This window comes from Sinohyriopsis cumingii, unplaced genomic scaffold, assembly GCF_028554795.1.
Source record: "Sinohyriopsis cumingii isolate HCF-2022 unplaced genomic scaffold, ASM2855479v2 utg001070l, whole genome shotgun sequence".
In the NCBI taxonomy this organism is placed as follows: Eukaryota; Metazoa; Mollusca; class Bivalvia; order Unionida; family Unionidae; genus Sinohyriopsis; species Sinohyriopsis cumingii.
In genome coordinates this window covers 158521-179786 of record NW_028315957.1, presented here as the reverse complement: position 1 = coordinate 179786, position 21266 = coordinate 158521, and the positions used below count along the sequence as shown (strand labels likewise).

General features: G+C 37.3%; 1 protein-coding gene across 1 annotated transcript; it reads left to right on the top strand.

Moving 5' to 3' along the window:
* The first annotated feature begins 2720 nt into the window (after nt 1-2720).
* On the top strand, nt 2721-8773 carry LOC149772868 (vitelline membrane outer layer protein 1-like). The gene is made up of 3 exons (XM_089947191.1): nt 2721-2997; nt 6306-6512; nt 8293-8773. Exons 1-3 carry the CDS (start codon nt 2815-2817, stop codon nt 8536-8538), a joined length of 636 nt encoding a protein of 211 aa, XP_089803317.1. The 5' UTR covers nt 2721-2814; the 3' UTR covers nt 8539-8773.
* Nucleotides 8774-21266: the final 12493 nt, after the last annotated feature.

The following is a 21266-nucleotide window of genomic DNA, read 5'->3' as shown; positions in this document are numbered from 1 at the left end:
GGAGTGATAAATTAGCAGACGTCAAACTACTTTTTGGTAGAAAGTAATTGAGTGGATTGTATGGACAAAATGCTGATGACAGTAATAACAATACATGTATAGGTGTTAAAAATAGATGTACGAATTCCGGTTTCTATGAAATGGCGATCAAGAAAAGAATGAATGCGCATTTGCTCTCTTCAAATGTTTGCTCGATCAAAGTGCATTAAACTTCTACATTTCAGTCATCTGGTTGGCTAATATTTTTAACACCTATGCATGTAGTCAACTCGTTGGCTAATGTACAAGTTGTCATTTGGGCTAAAGTACAAGTAGTCATTTGGTTGGCTAACGTACAAGTAGTTATCTGGGCTAATGTACAAGTAGTCATTTGGTTGGCTAACGTACAAGTAGTCACCTGGATGGATAAGGTAAAATTAGTCATCTGGGCTAATGTGCATGTAGTCATCTTTCATTTCTCTCTCTCTCTCTCTCTCTCTCTCTCTCTCTCTCTCTCTCTCTCTCTTTGTAACTGAATAATGTTTTGCCAATATGAAGACCAAGTATAAGTTTATAAAACCATAACAGCTGGAAACTAAAAACCGGTACAATCTGCAATTTATTTTCTTTCATTTTATCGCGATTATGACAACACAACGCCTCGTACACCCTTGGTTGGTCAGAATTTACCTGTTACCAAACCAGCACGAGATAAAAGTTATCTTAATATGTAACATGAGCGTAACCCTTTTTGTCAAACGTGCTAGACCTCCCTTTATCCTGATAATCGTAACAAAACTGGAATAGTGGTTGATGACACACCAAATAAAATCCAGCAGTTTCGACCTTGCGTTATGTCCATTAAGCTTCACCTGTCAACCCACTGGAGGTAGGGGTCCCCGGGCGGTTTATTTGTCTAATTCTAAAGCGCTCTCATTTACTGATCACCTCCAATTTACCGCTGTCTGCGTCGGCTCCAGTCTAGACGCGGCTAATGCGGGCATATGAGAAAGCTTGCCAGTAGCTTCCCATGGGTCGGTGGGTCTTATCGGAGTTCTCCCGGGTTCATCCTCCACCAGTTACACTGGCCGCCATATAGAGCCTGCCATGTGCTGAAAATGGCTTTAAACCCATGACAACAACAACCGCTGGACTTAGTTACTCCAATTCATCGTCGTTATTAAGATAAACACAAACTCGTTACTTGTTATATAATGCAAGACATACTACTGTAACAAACGGGAAGAAAAATCAGGTACATAAAATGCACAAAATTAAATCTCAACGTCATAAAAGGAAAGAAACGATAGCATGTATCGCAAACATCTGACATCGCCAAATGTGAAAAACGAAATAGTATAGCCGTAGTTAGAGACTGAGCCTAATTTCATGAGGAGAAGAAAGAAAATATAAGAGATTATATTTAGTACAATGTTTATTGTTAAGGTCAATGTTTTTATTTTACAAGTTTGCCAATATTGATATTGATTATTCTTATTGTTTATTTGTAGTGCCAAGATATATCGATACACGATTAGGCAGTAGCGCTAATAACGTTGCGTACTCTGTCAGTAATGTCGTACATGCCTTATGCATGTTAGTTTTTTTTTTTTTGTAAATCACTGTAATCAGACTTCAAACATTATGCATGCCAGTCCATAATCTCTTGATTCCATCTGAAGAAAACATACAGCAAACTTTTGGATGTATCGATGCAGATAGTGACCGTATTGCCAGTTAAGCCTTTGTCAGGTGTAGTTCATCATTGATGGACAATATCCATTCGCTCAAAAGTTGAGTCAACTTCAAAATGTAAAGACCCTGATCTGCCGTAGAGAAATGCGCCTGCAGATCAGGATATATGCTGTTTGCTCTACTGATTACTCCTAACAAACTTCACAGAACAGATCTGCCGGCACATTGTGCAGTTTGCATTTGGAATCGTCTTATAAGCGAGCACATACGGCATATATACTATCGCAGTTGATAACCATTACAGTAATTCCATATGAAAGAAGAAATAATTGCATTTGATAAAGAATTTTGTGATAAGGATCATTTGTTACCTCTAAATCTGCCTTGCAACCGCGACATTTGTGCTCACTTAAAGGTGAATCACAAGGTAATAATGTGCATACAAAATGTTGAAAACACTCTATGACCTGACAATATACCCAGTTATTTTTTCTTATTATCATGCTGAATGTCCGCCACATAAGTATTTATTTATGTCTGATCATTTGTAAATGTATGTTATAGCTCAACGTTAAATACTGATATTATAACGGCAGTTTGTTATCGTCTATTATTATTATTATTATTATTAGTATACCAGTAATAGAGTAATAGACCAGCAAACTGACTATATACGTATATTTGAACGGCCATGGGTTAAAAGCTGTTGTATACAAAATGGGCGACTTTACACTACAGTAATATGGTGATAGCCAGGCCGTGCAATACGTTCAGTATGTACAAGTTTGCCTTCAGTAACACCTACTGTTGACTGAGTAGCTTATTTCACATTAACTGCAGTATATATTGAATTATTACACATATCGACAAAGGTCTCCAGAATCAGTGTTGACTTGTGGGCAAAAAAGATGTTTTTTATTTTATAAAATCTCAGGCATTATTTCTTGGACAGTTATTATGTATCAACTTATCCATTGTTCTCGATTCCACACAGCACGATATTTAATTTTATTTATGAACTTTTTGCAGGCTGCAATGTCACTTAATTTATGAATTACAGTATACTACGCTGGATACTTCTATATAAGAGACGATATTCCTGCAGTTATACTAACTTCCTTGAGCAACAACATTTTGACAATGTTGCGTACACTGATCTGTGTCGTGAGTCTCTGTAGTACAGTACAAGGACTTCTTCTTACAAGACATTTCCCTAGAAATGTTGTGAAGATTCTTACTGTCAACAATGGTGGCGGATGGGGAGATTGGCATGATCCTGATTTCTGTCCTGAAGGAACTTTTGCCTCTGGATACAAGATGAAGGTATATATTTAAAATATTTATTTGAATTTTTATTATGACAGGTGGCATGAATGAGAAAAAAAAACGCATTAGCCTTTATATCGCAGGAGAGCAGCAGGTCGTTTTATTATTAATATAAATGTTTGTACCCTTTGTGAGATGTGATGTTGGACTGAACTTTTCAGGATTTGTTATCCTATCTCACACGAATTTAACTGTAACCCAGATGGCGTTAAAAAGAAATGTTTTGATTCGCGCCTCGCTATTCCCGTAAATAGAAAATGTGGTTTTATCAACTTCATTTCATTTTTTTTTTCGTTTAAATTTCATATTTTAATTCTCCATTACGTTATGATTTTCAAATTTTGTTTTTCAAATTTTATTTGATCAATTTCGTTTAATCATTTTCTAATATTCATATTAATTGCAATTTTCATTTTTACCTCTCGTTTTCAACATCTTGTCTTCAAATTCTGATTTGTAAATTTAGTTTTTCAATTTTCAATTATTACATTGTCGTTTTCAAATTTGTCATCAATTTTTGAGAATTTAGTTTGTATTTTCAAATTTTTTTTCATAGTTGTATTTCGAGTTTTGTGTTTCTTTTTAATTTTGAAATCACGTTGCGATATTTGTTTCAGATTTTACCTTTTAAGATGCTTCCGTGGTACGGAAATCTTACACACTGGTTGTCTTCAATGACAAAGTTGTCACAAGCTGTCTATCCTCACAATGACCATGAAATCAAGCATGAGCGCATTTTTGGATCGCTTGCATCTGGACATGTGGCTGCAAGACAAATATTTGTTGAATGGTTTCGGCATATGCCTGAGACTGAATCCAAGATAGTACCTTGTCCCATGGCCTATGCTAATGAGTACAAAATAATCATCGAAGACAGACTCTTTGTTGTGCGCCGTGAGGATGTCTTACCTGAAGTGGGAAACGAGATCAGTCAAACTCTGAGCAGAATGACAGTTAAGTATCCTCGTAGACGAGTGGAAGTGAAAACCTTCACCACTGCCTCTGGACTTCGCTGAAAGATCGAAGCTCATGTTTTCCAAGAAAGAGACCCAAAGTTTTCTCAATGGCATTGTCAGCAATGCGGCCCTGAATGGAGTCATCGACGAAAATCCTTTCAGGTTCCAGCACTTCAACGTGTCCAAGATGGAAATTGCCCGAGATGGTCAGACATTGTAAACAAGAATGTTTGAACCCAATTTTACAAATTACTTGTGCTCATACTTGACACTGTTTGAAGCACCACGGCATTTTGTACGCCACTTATGCAGGACAACACTCTTTATAAGGATTGATTTCGCTCCAGAACAAGTCAGCAACAAAAATCATTTCCACCCTATAAAGTTAGGCCAAATTTATGTGTAACTTCTGTTAGCAGTAGCTCTGGAAAACACAGTGAACGCCATCTTGTATACAGAACTTGATACGTAATCCTAGACTATTAGAAGAAAATAGAACACACGAAGATCCTATGGAGATAAGCGATGGTGTGTTTTTGATCCAAAACAGCCACCACGACAATCACACGTGAACAAGACCAAGATGATACAGACATGATGACCAGAAGATAAACAACATTTGGTCCGCTGTTACTGACCTGGCTGAAAATATTACAAGCCTAACCATAGAACAGTGTAACCCTATGGAGAAATGTTTAGTCTCATAGTACCCCCAAGTGACCAATATTACTACTTTGCCTTTACTCTCTCTTTCTCTATTTGTTTTCCTACGAGTTGAGTTGATAAATCTAAGCAGACTCTTACTGATTGTAAATGGTATTTTTTCAACCCATTATTTTCCATTGCTTTTTGTCAATTTCTAAACAAAATAAAATAAAATTCAGATCGGTTTCCTTTTCAGCTTCACATTTTCATTCATTCATGTTTTAAAACGATATTTGTAGCTTTCTTGTGAAAATTCCTTTTAGTTTTACTGACAATTATTCTTTCAAGTAAATTATGTACCATTTATATATTGCTGTTTCGTTTTAAACAAAATTTATTAAAAACATTATTTAGTCCGTGTTGGGATTTATCAATTCTAAATTAGTTTTGATGTCCACTTTGTTATGGACTTTGTGCATTTTTTTATAACATTTCCACACACACACACCCAGGTAACTTTTATCTGAATGTATTCTCTGCTTTTCCTCCGGGATAATACCATTCAGATTGTAATTTATTTAATCTTTACATTGTGTTTAGGAAGTATTTCAATGTTTCATTTCATCAATAAACTTAAATTGTATAATATGTATTACAATAATTGATTGCATATGTGTAGTGTAAATGTACATTACATTTCGCTGCCAGTGCTTAAAGTGATAACATATATCACATACTTCGTTAGACAGTATTTTCTTTCGATTCTTATATATACACAGATTCGTTGCATGCGTTCCAATAAACCAGTATTCAATTTTTCACATTAATGTTTATCACAATTGTTAATTTTCCAATCTTGGAAACATCATCACAGAGGTAAGTCCTCCTCATACAAAAATCACGTCCTTCAATAATGTTTTCATTTAAGTTTTGTAAGTTATATATTGTAGTCTCACCTCATATTACTTCACTGATTATAAAATGCTCTTCCTGTGAAATTATAGATATAGCTTTTGGCAAATTTAGACTTCTATTTTGCTATGTTGACCTTTTCACTTTTTGATGTGTGCGTTCCATGGGCATTGTTTTAAGATTGCAGGATCAGTTAATCCATAATTGTTAAGATGTTAGCAGACTTACCGCTTCTATTGGAGTGTGTGTAGATATATCATGATTTAGTGTATCTACCAATACGCTTTTGTAATATATATATATATATATATATATATATATATATATATATATATATATATATATATATCCATTTTTGGTTTCATGTGGAGTAACGCTATTCGAATTCTAGTCTTGAGATTTCGATTAAATCTTTCCAGATATGCCTGTTTGTATCAAAGCGAGTGAAAAAATATTTAATATTTTCATTCTTAAATAAAATGGGGGATATACAACTACATTTTATGCTGTATTTTTTGGTTATGAAGGCTCTTGTTTATCGTATAATTTGGGCTGAAAGTCAGTGTTTTCATACTTATTTTAAAAATCACTTGTGTAGGGGTTGTTTCTAACTAATTGATGTCCACTGACCTATGCTGAAGGATAGAGGTTTGAGTGAATGTTAGTGGTTGGAAATAAGGGTGATATTAGTATATGGCCAATGAACCGTATTTAAAATACTGCGTCGACTAAGTTTCTTATCCGAATTGTGTTTAATTACAATCCCGTTTCATTCACGTTTCTTTCTTTCAGATAGAATCCAATCAACATAGTGGGGATGATACCGGCTTAAATGCAATCGGTCTTCGGTGCCTAGATGCAACGAGCTCTCGGTATGGAGGTCAAGTGCGATCAGGGATTGGAAACTGGGGTAACTGGTGGGGATTGTCAACATGCACGTCTCAGAATGGAACACAAGACTTCCTCACAGTGTTTTCACTTCAAGTCGAACGCCCTCAGGCACGTAAACCATTCTAACTTACATAACAAGGAACCGTTGAAATTACTAAAATATTGATGCCAAGAAATGCTTAACGAGATCTGTCGTGTCACTTTTGAAGTGTCTAATATCATATATTTGGGAAGGTGGGCCGAAATAACTTCATTTCAAGCAAATAAGCAAACGGAAGTTTAAGTTAGATGAATTTGAAAAATGTTCTTCAACACCCTATAGTATTATGCCGTCAGTAGTTTTGGTGCCTTTATACAGATCCACAGCTACCTTTTGCCTCCAGTTCATATTGCATGGAAATGGTAAATGCTTCCTTTACATATTTACTTTGTATTACAGGGTATTGGTTGAGAAATAAGTAACGTTGTCACCAAATGTGATGGCAACTACCATACAACACTGTGCACTCTATCGTCTATCATGTATTTCATATTTAAGAAAATTCATAATGCTGAATATGAATAGCTTTCCTCTCTCTTTCATCCGGTCTATAGGCAAGAGCATGAAGGTGGGAAAATCTTGTTGTTGTTGTTATTGGGTTTAACGCCATTTTCAGCACACGATAGGCTATACATGGCGGCCAGTATTAATGGTGGAGGAAGAACCCGGAAAAACCCCGGAAAGAACCCCCGACCAACGAGAAGCGACTGGCGAGCTTTCTCACATACCCACATTGGCTGAATCCGAGACTCGAACCACCGCAGACAGAGGTGAGATGGCAGTGATCCGTAACGAAGAGCGCTTTAGACCACTCGGCCACTCGGGGCCTCTTGTGGGACAATCTAACTTACCAATTGTTTATTTAGAAAGAAAACAGATCATAACAAGCAAATTAAAACAAAGATTTGCTCAAAAATTGCAAAGGAAAACAAAACCCCAAAGTATTATTTTTTCCCCGAAACTTAGGGACATAATTATGCTTGATTTCGTCCAGGAGGCAGGTATGAACTTATTATATATGAAATGTACTTTTTAAATTGACCTCTACGGTGAATGTTTTCGTAAATTCTATTAAATTCAAATCGTTTATGACATTTAATGTTCGAGTGATTTGCAATGTGTTTGTTTGATTAATAAATATCTTTCAGACTGTTGCCGAATTCTCCCAATCCGATTTGGATTGATTTCATTGCTAGTCTTCTGTGTAGAAAGACAATTTGACCAGTACGAATGCATCCACCGAGATATAGAGAAATGCAGGAGTCGGTATAAAACTATTCATATCATGCAGGAGTCGGTATAAAACTATTCATATCATGCAGGAGTCGGTATAAAGCTATTCATATCATGAAGGAGTCGGTATAAAGCTATTCATATCATGCAGGAGTCGGTATAAAGCTATTCATATCATGCAGGAGTCGGTATAAAACTATTCATATCATGCAGGAGTCGGTATAAAGCTATTCATATCATGCAGGAGTCGGTATAAAACTATTCATATCATGCAGGAGTCGGTATAAAACTATTCATATCATGCAGGAGTCGGTATAAAACTATTCATATCATGCAGGAGTCGGTATAAAACTATTCATATCATGCAGGAGTCGGTATAAAACTATTCATATCATGCAGGAGGAGAATGTCATTTACAATGTCGTACAAGATTATGAGGAATGAAAAAGTCGTCAATGGATTTATGCGTGCATGCACAATTGCGCGCGTGTCTGTGTGTGTCTGTGTGCGTGTGTGTGAAAACAAAATCGCAAAACTTGGGTTGTTTAATATAATTTTTAATTTTTAGCTCAGTTTCATTCAGCTGTATTATTTAGCTATTTTATTTTGGTTTAGGGAAGGACCGTTGACGATACGGCAGCAAACTTCGTGAAGTTCATGTGTCGAGACCTACAGGCTACAAGAAACCAGTACGAGCTTGTCCACCCTACCGGGCGAGGATTATGGGGCTCCTATGGGGGATTGAGTGACACCTGTCCTATAAACTCCGCCATTTGCGGCATAAAGACGCGTATAGAGGGGCCTCAAGGAAGGAAAGACGACACAGCCCTCAATGATGTCCAGTTCTTCTGCTGTACATGAAACATGTTTTGAAATAATAGAGTTTTGATTACCGACGATAACATTCGAATGCCTCTGTTATGTATACCAAACACTGTTGTTCATGAAGCTAAAGATCAATGCAGCGTATGACATGAGAGTTTGTTGTCTTAATCTGCTGATGAACACAAGCATTTTGACGATGAATACTACTGAATTTGGTTTTAAATTTGACCACTGCGTTATTTAGAATGGATTAAACTGGCTTTACTGACCAGCTCTTGGCTTAATGTGTGTATTTTCTGCATGAAAATCTGTAGCATAATTATTCTATGCATACACCGTATTCTGATAATGGTATATGTTATTTTCAGTAACAACACTGCTTGTTTTATTTCATGCAGTGATTATTTTGACGTGATTAATGGCGAGGATCTATTTATTACTGTCATTAACTGTTTGGAACTGTATGCTGCTACTTCCTTAATCTCTCTTAATCTTTTTTTTTATTCTCCAAGAAAGCTGAACATCCATTAAGCCTAACTTGTTTCCTAATAAAGACAAGTTTTTATAACACAATGCAATGAAAGATAAATTTGCTAAAACTTCAGTACATTTGCGTCAACAAAGCAGGATGTACGAGTTGATCGACCTGTGAAATAATACACGCATGAATTCTGCAGAAACGTGAGAGCATTGATACAGCTGACGTCAGCATCTCGTCAATAATCTATGCAATGCTGACCTTGTGCTCAGCTGACATCATATGGTACCATTTTAGCACAGTGCAAATCTGTACAAAGTTTCAGGTTTATACTTAGATGAAAGTTACATCTACAGACTAATAAGTATTTATTCCATAAACTAATCAAACATATTGAAAGTTGTCGCCTTTGTTTTAATTATTTTTAGTTAATCAAAAGCTGTTGAAGTTGAGAAAAGGTACCATTCTCTATTTAAGACAAGCATGGCGACCCTTGTATGTGTAATCACATACACTTTGATCTTAACTTGTCCTGTGAATGGTTAATCCGCTCTAATTTATATCCATAAGTCTAAAATTATTTTCATGTTTAAAACAGCAACGTCTAAAGTTATGGACGTTTTTTATTCATGATAAACTTCAATATCACATCATAATTCGAAATGGCTGCAGGTATCACCTGTATCGAAAAACCCCCAATAAATCTTGCATTTTCCTCTGGTATTATTATGGGTGTCTCAGTTTGTCTATAATTACAATCAGCAAATAAAGGAGTCTCCAAAGCAATCTGTACGAAGGGAGTATTCTTTTTCAACTGTATGCACATACTAGGTAATCTTAATACAGTTAGGAAATACACCTATCATAAACATTTGTCCTATCTTTCTCATTTTTCCTAACAAATGTCTCCTTTACTCCTTAAAGACATCTAATCAGAACCCAAAGTTCACAATCGCAAATGGATGGATCTTATAGTCCATAAGTAGACTCAAGGTTAATCTTCTCACGGCTTTTTAACAGCTCCATACATTGAGCCTTCGATGTCTTGGAATTAGCTTGTCAAATATCATCAAACATTTTCTGTTGTCCTAACCGATTGTTAACTGCAACATTCAACTGAAGGTTCAAACCAAACTTTTTTTATGAGTGATTAAATGTTCTAAAATAACAAATGAATCTGTCCTTTCTGTACCAACTTTATATAATCTACCCAGCAGGACCCTCACAGTTCTTTACTTCCTCTAGATGAAGTCGGCCATTAAAGTAGTTTACGGTATATGCCGATCCATAGATAAGAATTGAGTGAAAATACCCGAATTGTTCAAATAACATATTATCTCTATACAGACAATAGTGCAGATCTAATAATTCCAGACTCTGCAACACAAGGATACAAAGTCGTTTCTCACGTAAGCAGCTGCCTTTTTGAGTCACTCCAACTGCATGTATGTATGTATGTATGTATGTATGTATGCATGTATGTATGTATGTATGCATGCATGCATGCATGCACGCACGCACGCACGTACGCACGTACGTATCTATGCATCTGCGTGCGTGTTTGCGGATGGATGGATGGATAGATGGATACTATATGGCAACCATCATGACGGCGACAGTTCATACTCACTGGGTGGTCATTATGTCGACAGCAGCATTAGGGTTAAAAAAAATAGTGTCACCAAGTAGCAGTGAGGGCGAATCATACAAACTTCAGAAGGTTCCAAACGTCAAAATAAGCCTTCCAAAAAATGACGGGGAAAAAAAACAGCTAACCGTAAGAATCCCTCTCGTGGGAACACATCGAGGGTGCGAATTGAACCGCCGAGTTGTTATTGCCCTCTGCTGCTGTTATAAATTAAATCATTATTATGTCAAATAATTGCAAATATCGGAGAATCTTACACAACTAGACTAGCACGGAAGCGACTAGAAGCAGTCAAAAAGTTTCTTCATGTTCGTGATTCTGTTAAACAAAAATTTCAAGAACTTCAAGAAGCACAAGTTGAATTCGCTACGGGCACAGAACAGTTATTTAAACCTGTCACTGCGGTTACTGGAGAAGTCCTAACTGCTATTAGGGGACCTAGAAAAGAGCCAGGGGAAAAGGAAGAAAGTCTTCTTCATGTATTAAAAGAGACTGCTGAACAAACTTAAAAGGTGGCAGCAAGAACCAAGAAAACAAAAAAGATTTTACGAGATCTTCCAGTTGATATAGCTGCAGCTCAACCTCCACCCGTCGACGAAGAAATTCTCGAAGGCATCAGCAAAATTCGTACTGAAGTCGCCGACGTGATAAAGGAACTTGCGCCTAAACCCAAACCAGTAAAGGAAAATATTGAACTAATAGCAAAATTTAACAAGGGTATTATTAAGCAGCTTAAAGAACTTGAAGAGAATGATTTACCCACTGCAACATTAGCAGGTATAACTCAAAAAGATAAAATTTTGAAACCAGAATATGCTACCTTGAATGATGATAATTTCATCAAATGGATATATCATGTATATTTTAACACAAAACAGCCCAGAAATGATGATCTAAAATTTGTGAATTTTGTAGGGGAAATACAAAGACTTTATAATGAATACAGATCACAACCTCAACAGCCACCACCTCCCTATTCGCCACCTGAACAAGAGTCTTATCAACTTCCTCCTCCGTTGCAACAAATAGAACGACAAAAATCTCAACCCGAACCTAAGTCTCCCGGAATACCGTTACGCCCTGCAGTAATGTTTACCGACGAATCTCTTAATACCTTTACTGACCGAGATAAATTAATTAATATTGCTGCGTATCAGTAAAGTTCTAGAGGAAATTATTTAAAATCCGAATTTGTTAGAAAAAAGTAACACCTAGAAATTGGATTCCTGCATTATATTTAGCCACCACAAATTTGAGTATTAATGTAAAAGATCGAGGGTATCAAGAATTTAGAAAAGATGTACTTGAAACAACAATCTGCTCAATCACAACCTTCAAATGTACCAGGCGCCACTGGTAGTGGTTTTGGAAGCGGCTTTATTGCCTGTCCTAACAATATCCGTGATGACGTGCAACGACTAGAGATTCTCATAGGAGGAAAATGAGCTGGAAATACCTCGCCAGAAATAACTAATGAAGCAGCTGATATGTGTCGACGACTATTTCAAGGTGGTGTCACGGACATTAATGTTTATCGGGAACTTATTGATGAAATCGTTGATGGTTACTACACTGATTAGTTGTTAGATAAATAATAGTTAAATAAAAATGATTATACACAATGCTCATCGTGGACCTACCGCGGTCAGGGTGATAAACTCGCGATTACCAGTTTATAAAGCAACTTTCAGAGATGGACTCGGCGATGTTGTTCAGGGTTTATTCAGAAAGATAGCTCACAAAGCAATACCAATTGCAAAACAATTATTGATGAAAGCTATTGATGTTGTTCGTGATAAGGCCCCCGGTGCAATTGGTGATCTTACCGGTAAAGCGTTCTTGGCAATCAAGGACAGACTAGCACGATTAATACGCAGACCAAAAGAGGTCCAACAACCGCCAGTAAAATTACCGAGCACTGAAGTGATGCCTGCAGATGTCAGTAAAGTAATAAATCAAGCCGCAAATCAAAAACTAGGGGCACTGATAAATCAAGGAGCTGAACAAATAAATACAAGTCTGATATCGGGAAGTGGTCTTCGTTTTAGAAGATAATAAATTATAATAAAACGTTTAAACGTACATCTGACCCAGAGTTCGACATGGACGCGCCAGTGCTCAAGGATGAGTCTGTGCGCGATTATCAGTATTACTCTTATGAAGCAAAATCAGCGTGGACCAAATGAATTGCGAGCTCAAGATACAAGTAGATATTTCGTGCCCGCTGAAGCATTTATTGAAGTCACAGGTGAACTTGTAACAAAAGTTGTCGCTGATACAGAATATGGAGCTAATATCAGAGTTGGTTTTGTTAATAATGGTATCATGGCGTTGTTTAAAAGTGCTATATACATGATTGATGGAAAAGAAATTGAGACAATGCAAGAAAATGTTGACGTGGCCACAACGATTTTGGGTTTAGCAAGATATTCAGATGATTATACTAGATTAGCTGGCCCGACTATGATGTTCGCCAAAGACAATTCTGACCATACTGATGGAAGACCTGATATTGTAAGACGACCAAGAAACTTTGCCGATAACGCTGACGCTGATATATGGCCGGTGGTTCATAGCAACCCAAATTGCAATTTAGGATTCAGAACACGTCAATTAATGTTGGAACCTAATCGTAGAAGATTTTTATGTGCAATTCCAACGTCCCACATCTTTGGATTTTGCAGAAATGTCAGAAAGGTCATTTTTGGAGCCAAACAAACAGTTGTTCTTCATCGAAAAGGTGATGGTAATGATGCTATCTGGCGAGAAAATGGCGCTGCTGATGGTAAAGTAATATTATTTAAGCCCGCATTGTGTATGCCGGTAATGACTCCATCACTCGCTGAAGAACAGCGGCTACTTTCTTTTATGGATCAAGGCAGTAAATCAATATTATCGTGGTTAACAACAACTACCGATATTAATCAAAATCCCGTCGACGGTTTATTTACTTGGCATATATCATCTCAGCAATATGTTTCTTCACCAAGACATATCTTTATTGCTTTTCAAAATACTGCACGATTAAACAATCAAGAAAGAAATCCAATGGTATTTGACAAACTTGGTGTCTCTGAAGAATCTTTAAGAATAAACGGACATCAAGAACCATCCGAGGATATATTATTGGATTTTGAAGAAAATCGTGTAGCACGTGTATATCATCGTTTGATGACATTTATGGGAAGTGATCAAAATATTGATACTGGTTTGCAAATATCACATTTCGATTTTACAACGCTGTACCCGATTTATTACTTTTCGCTGGAACATCTTGATTTAGTTAAGCAATCTGTCGCTCATATACATTTTCGGGCTAGCGTAAACTCAACTGATAACTATAGAGTAATCGCGGTTATCCTCTGTGATAAAGCTATGTTACTTGAAGGTGTTGGTGGGCGAATGAGAGCTATTGATGCACCAGTAGAAAACATGTAACAATTAGATCAATCGTGTTATTATAAAAATGTCATGCAGTCACGTTAACATCACTCTGACTCCCGGGCAGGCGAAAAAATTACAATCAAGAAACGCAAGCGTGTGTGGGGCAACAATAAAATTAAAAAATAATCAAATTGCTAGTGGTGGGCCAAATACGTTATCGCTGACTAAAACTCAACTAAAACATTTCAATAAAGCGCAGCAAGCGAAAACCAGAGTTCACCTTGATTTCGCTCCAAGCACCGTCAAGAATGTGATTTAGACCGGCGGTATATTTCCACTTCTCGCAGCAATACCGGCATTCATTGCCGCTGCTGCACCAGCTGTCGCGAAAGCAGCTGCATTAGGTGCTGTTGGAACCGCTGCTGGAATGGCATTTAAGAAAGCAACTGGAAAGGGGTATAAAAAAACTGACGATCCACTCGCGGAAGTGGTCTAAGACTTCCAGGAACTCCGCCCTCGTGGTACCCCAAACGGTTTTGACAGACGCAAAGCGTCTCACACCTATGTCAAATTTTGATTTACTCGATGCTGCTAGACAATTAAATATAAAAAATTTCAGAGGTGTTTTTATGCGAGATCAATTACCACAACGACCAAATAATCTAGAAACATGTATTATTAATCTCGATGACAAAAACGGCTCTGGAACTCATTGGGTTGCGTACGCGATTGATCCACGTGGAATTGCTTATTTTGATTCTTATGGGTTAGCCCCTCCATTTGAATTTTTAAAATACGCACATAAGTGCAAAGCACCACTCCAGTTTGATATTCAATATTACCAACACAAACATTAACCGATCCGCCAATATGTGGTCGTGAAGTAATTAATGTACTTGATGCGATATCAAAGTCAACCAAACCACCTCACAAAGTCGTGCACGAATATACCACAAATTTAAACAGTCAGTCCTTAAAGATAATATAATTGTTGAAATTTACGGAAGATCTCTCAGCGTAAGGAGAAGCAAAAAACAAGATGTTGTTTTATCAAAATATGCGACTAAAGATGACGTCGATAATCTTTTAAACTTATCCGGGATTGACAAAGATGAGCTTGTTATTTTTCAGGATCGATATGGTAAGCTAAAAACCAGCAATATCAAATGGAATGACATGCTTCGCAGGGTCCTTGGAGCCACTACGGCAACATCCCCGTGTTTACTGACAGCGGCAGAATCAAAGACTCAAGTATATCATTTACAACCATCATAAATGAAATTGCAAAAAGTGTCGCCGATCGCTTAAAAATACCGGTGACACAATGACAGGTGAACTAAGTATGAACGGAAACAAAATAGTGGTTTTAAGAGATCCAACATCCGACGAAGATGCCGCGGCAAAAAAATTTGTAGACGTTACCTGTGACACCGTAGACAATAACTTATCCACGCTGCGGGCCGAGTATGATGTTCATGTAAACTCGTTTACAAGACGTCGTATAAACTTTCAGCGACTCAACGAAGAAAGGGATACATTCTTGGGTGATCCAATCACCACTGATATAACTCTATCTGATATCAAGACAAACATCGACACGATCAAAAAAAACACTAGAAGATGTCGTAAGTGGGATTCCTGAAATCGTTAACAAAATTAGTCTGATTTAAAATTCAAAACCCGGAGTAACCCCTGGGCATATTACCAATATCATATACACCGTATCATCGCAACATGATCAAAGCCAAATACTACTATCACATACACCGCAACAGTCACCGGTGTGTACAGACTGTCTATGGTCAGTGCTGCAAAATTTGAGATATTTACAACATATCCCTGGCGGCATTCAACTGACAAGTTTTCTGGAGTTGTGACTATAATATTAAACAGCGGAACCGAAGAAACATTTATACTGGAAACAGCTGATTAGAAATTAACCGCAACATCTTCTGGTGGTGTCTGGAATTTGTAGCTGAAACACCTCAGTTGGTTACTGCGTAAAATAATAATGGCGTTCTTGACAAAGTCAACGACGAAGTCAGCATCGACGACGACATTAGATGCGTAGCAGTATAGATACGATCAAGTGCGTGAATGGCAATCAGAGTTAAAAAATATCATTGATCAGTACACAGCAAAAGTAAAAAAATACAAGCGGCGCATGACTGTTCTGGACTTGTTAGTTTATTCAGTATTCGCGCTGGTTGCATCCACCGGAGTAGTATTATAAGCGCTGACCCCGGTAAAAACTGCAGTAGCAGTAACAATATGCGTTTCATCATCGACTGCAATCGCTGATGTTTTTAGCATCATCGCGAAAAAGATAGCACAAAATACCACGACTATGTTACACGATTAAATACGGCCACAGCAGCATATTCTAAATTATCATCGTTGATATCATCGAGTCTCAGCGACGAACAAATATCAGATTCCGAATTCGTGCTAATGGTCAAGATATACGAAGACTGCAAGCAGTCCGAGTCCCACCATTTAAAAACAACTACAATGAATAACGACCGAAATTCTCCAACAGATAGGCGCAAATACAGCTCCGGCAAGGACCACGATTATAACAGTAAACTCGACCAAGCCTGAATTCGGTATCAATTTTCCAACTGCGAGACCTGTGAGTGAGATTGCGCTGGCACAATTACGAGTATACTACAGTTGGCCGAATATACGATCAAAATCATTTGGTGGATTGCCACCAAATAATTCGTTTGTGTTAGCATGGAAAAATAAACCAGATGGTACCCCCGACTGGAATGTCATTGGGATACCAACCGGGAGCTGTAAAATCGAAGAGATCAATGAAGAATTACAACGTCCAATAAAAAATATCACCGGGAGAGCGGAATCCAAGATAACAATAACCGCTCATGAACCATGCTATCTTCGGCCATTGAAATCAGCGATGCTGACTACGCCGTTGACATATATCAAAGTTCGATCAGGTCAGTGTTAGGATGGCCTGGAGTTGCTCCGGAAGCACCACCAATACCACCAGAACCTAAAAAGTCCGATTATACCACAAACTTACATTCATACCACGATATTGAAGTGTCGTATGGGGAACATTTACTTGGTATTAGAAACGCAACGTTGTCTGGTTATTTAACATTCGTTAGCAAGAACGATGTAACTTGGCATATTGTTCAGGAACATCTCGGTTTTGGAGTATTTAGACGTATAAATATTCGCCTAGATGAAATTATTAAATTCTTTGAAATTATTAATCAAGAACATAGGCGACACCGAGAGCGACTACAGCAAAATTTCCAAGAACATCTTTTTGATATAACAAGTTCACGCAGCGAAATCTTTAAACAAATTGAGATATTAAATCAGCTTGTATCTGATATGAAAGATATTAACTGGCAAGTAATTCAGGCAACAATTAATACTGGAGGGATAGACCGCAGACAACAGTTTTTAACCGCATATTTGATAACAGAAGCTGATCTGCCAAATTTTAAACTTCCCGGGTATAATGCAGATGAACTGCAAAAATCCACCAGTGATGTCATTGATGAGTATTTCGATGATATTTTTTCCGCGTGGAGAAAACTGCTACCTCCGGCAACTATCCTCCGACACAAGAATGACCCACAAGGAACAGGACGACATGTGTCTCCGGAGATCGTAAATATCACGACGGTTGTCGTGGTCAATCTTGTGTGTGATGTAATCGATGGCAGCTATCGCACGGACACAACAACTTCGAATCAAGCCCAGCAGGGATTTATTCTTTATTCATTCACGCCGAGGGAACCACCCGGATTTCTGATTATTCAAGAGTCGATCAATCCGGTCTCTCTAAGATGTCATAATCCGTTGTTATCAAGAATAAATTTCAAACTTACAGACCAATCCGGGCACCTTCTGGATTTGAGGAATGCGACAGTTAATATTAATTTACTTGTGAGATCCTAAAAATCTGCGATTTTCAAGGATTTTCGATTAGATCTTACGAGTATTATATAATGTACCAACACGTGAAGGTTTTCATACACGACAAACACGCACTTGAAAACTACACCAAAGAGGTTTTTATGCAGTCTCCAGTCAACACAGTTGAAATAGTTATTGATGAATACGGTAACGAAGATTTTTTATTGACACAGGAATATTAAGAAGTACTGCGGCGAGAACATATTTCTTTGATCACATGTGACAGAGATCAGGCACATTCCTGCATTAAATTTGATCGGCTTAAGGAAATATTATTTAACTCATCAGACTGATACAAGTAAAAATAAAATATTATTTAACTCTCAAGGTACCGCGGATGATTTGCGTGATTTTTAGGGTGAATTGCCCTACAAAATTGAGCACCGCGGATTATTTCCTTGATTTTTAGGGGTAATAGGTCGTCAAAATCATACGCATCGACTGATTTGTTAATTTTGAAGGGGCATTTACTAGTCAAAATCGTGCAAATCATCTGATTTCAACGAAAATAAAAAAATATAATATTTTATTGAAATTTGCAAGTGCACAAAAATATTATAAGAAATTTATTTTTTTACTGCGCATCAAACGATTTTGTTCATTTTGATAGGGTAATTACTAGTCAAAATCATGCACATCGACTGATTTGTTAATTCTGAAGAGATAATTACTAGTCAAAATCGTGCAAATCATCTGATTTTCAACGAAAATTAATATTGCCAATGAAAATCTAAAAAATATAATATGTCAGAAATTTATTTTTTACTTCCGATTTCATTTCCACGTACTTGATTTCATTTCCAAGTACTTACTTCATTGTCTAACTTTCGTTTTCTGACATAATTTTTCTCAATTGTCTTACACGAGTATTAACTACCTTTCTTGCCTAGTATTCATGAGATAATTCCGATCTAATTGTTTCGATTGCACGAGACTGCGCTCTTCTTCTATTGCAGATAACGATTGACACATAGCCGCCTGAATTTTCTTTATAAATCTGTACTGAGCCGGTAGCGTGTATGCTCCGTATTCTTTTTTTTTCCTGCAGTGTTTAAAAATCAGGAATAATTTTTTCAGGATTTAACTCATCAGATATATTAATTCCGTTTTCTTCTCATTTTTTAATAGCAGAAATTACATCATTGATGTTTTCGAAATTCATTGCATAAATATTATAATATTTAAAAGAAAAATATTTTTGCACCAAAAATAAAGAGTAGCATGATGATCTTATAGAGTATTTCTCTACTGGCCTGTGTGTCTTTCATGGAATCCTTTGTTTAAGAATTTTGTCTTTGATTAGAGACCTTTCTTATGGTCTTCTCGGCATCCCATGACCGTTTCTTGTTGGCCACATTCTTTTTGAATGTTTTTCTGTGGAACACCCAGGTGATTTAGAGCTTATGCATCCACGTTACTGTTTATTTTCGGCGGCGCGTCACAAACATACCTCCGCCGAATTTTGTAAGCGAAACGAAATGTTAGAATATTCAGAAGGCTGTCTGTGCACTTCAATTTCATGTACACCTCCCCAGGATCAAACCCCGAGGAAAGTAAAACCTACTCACGACGTTGTTTTGACGTGCTTAGAGAGGTATACACGGGGCTGGCTCCTCCCACTTATATAGAAAAATCCTATTAATCGGTACCGCCGACAATATGCCTGTTACGAGACTCGAACCACCGACCCCCAGAACGAGAATCAGCCGCGCTACAGCTGCGCCTTGGTCCTAATCTGCTAGTATATGTTTCAGAAATTCTTATATAGTTAACTGTTGACACTTCGCTGAATTTTAGTTCTGAACCCAAAATTTAATTCTAAACCTGAATTTTAGTTCTGAACCCGAATTTTAATTCCAAACATAACCCGTAAAAAAAGCCGACCTCTACAATTCTTGATTTTATCAGCGCGGAAGAGTTAACTTTATGAATAGACTGTGGTACAGTCTGTATACAAAAAGACGGTTACGCCACGAAACTATATGGTTGCAAAAAATAACTGTATACAATTCTGCTGCTCTGGATAATATATTACCTGTAAAAGGTAATAGCGTGTGTTGCACAATCTCAAGGGAGTGTTGCACAATCTCAAGGGAGGTAATTGCATCATTGACTTTTACACAATCACTGCAGAGTTATCTCCGTTATCTGTATAATGAAATGAAATCCAGCTTCCCACCCGGTATGAAAACGACGATTTGGTTATATTTTCTGCGGTACGTTGGACTGACATCGGGTGAATATCGAAATACTTGCCAGGCGCGGCCATTGACTGAAATATTATTTCTTCATTCGTTTTAATATTTAAAGATCTGACAGCTCTCCTTCTAATGCTCTTAAACCGACCAGTCCCTCCTCGTACAGAATTTTTTTCTCGGTGTGATGGCCTGAAGATTCTGTAAAGAATTATTAAGTTTATTGTTATCTATATTGTTTTCACCCCAAAGAAACACTCGAACACGAACCGATGCCAAAAAAGAATTTCCTGATGATGGGGCATTTCACACGTGGTCGACATTTAAAATCATACACGACGACGATGTCATTGATGCTACAATGAGCGATACACGAGCGAACACGATTATAGATTACCTTAGTGGTCAGAAATATTTTTTCAGAGTAAAATTTATCGTGGTAGCAGAAACAGATAATTTAATTATCCGCGACAAATATGATCCTATCCATCATAATGGAAAAACTGCCACACTGTGTAAAAATTCCAAACCAGGAGCGCTGACTGGTATTGATAAACCGTATTATGAGCGATAACAGCGGTTATTAATGGAATCTATCCGATAAATGAAAACCCTAGCGTTGATAAACTGGCGCCGATGAAATTATCAAAAATAAATTGTGTAGCTGAACCAGTAACAGAACATTTTACAAATGAGATGCGTGGAAACGATCTAACGGTGTTACGATGTGAAAAAATAAACAAATGGGCTGAATCAGTCAAAGACAAGGGCGCTACAATGAACGATGTTGCCGAGTTTAAAAAAACACTAAGATTCCCAATAACTGTAAAAACAATAACAGGGAAAGTATTATACGAATCGAAATATAATCGGAACGGAGCTCCAATAAATATCATCGATCATGATTCTCACGCGTGGACCAGAGCAGTCACAATATTTCCACGAGATCGAACTGTAAGATTTTACCCGTCAGAGAACTCTGGGGGAAGAAACATGTTCGATTTTATTAATGAGATAGGTAAAAACGATCCTGTGTCGGTGTGGTTATTTAAAAGTGCAGGTGATGAAACATATGATCAATGTGTACGCGTTAACAGTGAAA

Bases quoted from the DNA above. Each gene is read 5' to 3' on its own strand.
- LOC149772868 (XM_089947191.1), top strand. From the start codon at position 2,815: ATGTTGCGTACACTGATCTGTGTCGTGAGTCTCTGTAGTACAGTACAA. The intron at 2,998-6,305 runs GTATATATTTAA...TCTTTCTTTCAG, and splicing joins CCTCTGGATACAAGATGAAG to ATAGAATCCAATCAACATAG. The intron at 6,513-8,292 runs GCACGTAAACCA...ATTTTGGTTTAG, and splicing joins TTCAAGTCGAACGCCCTCAG to GGAAGGACCGTTGACGATAC.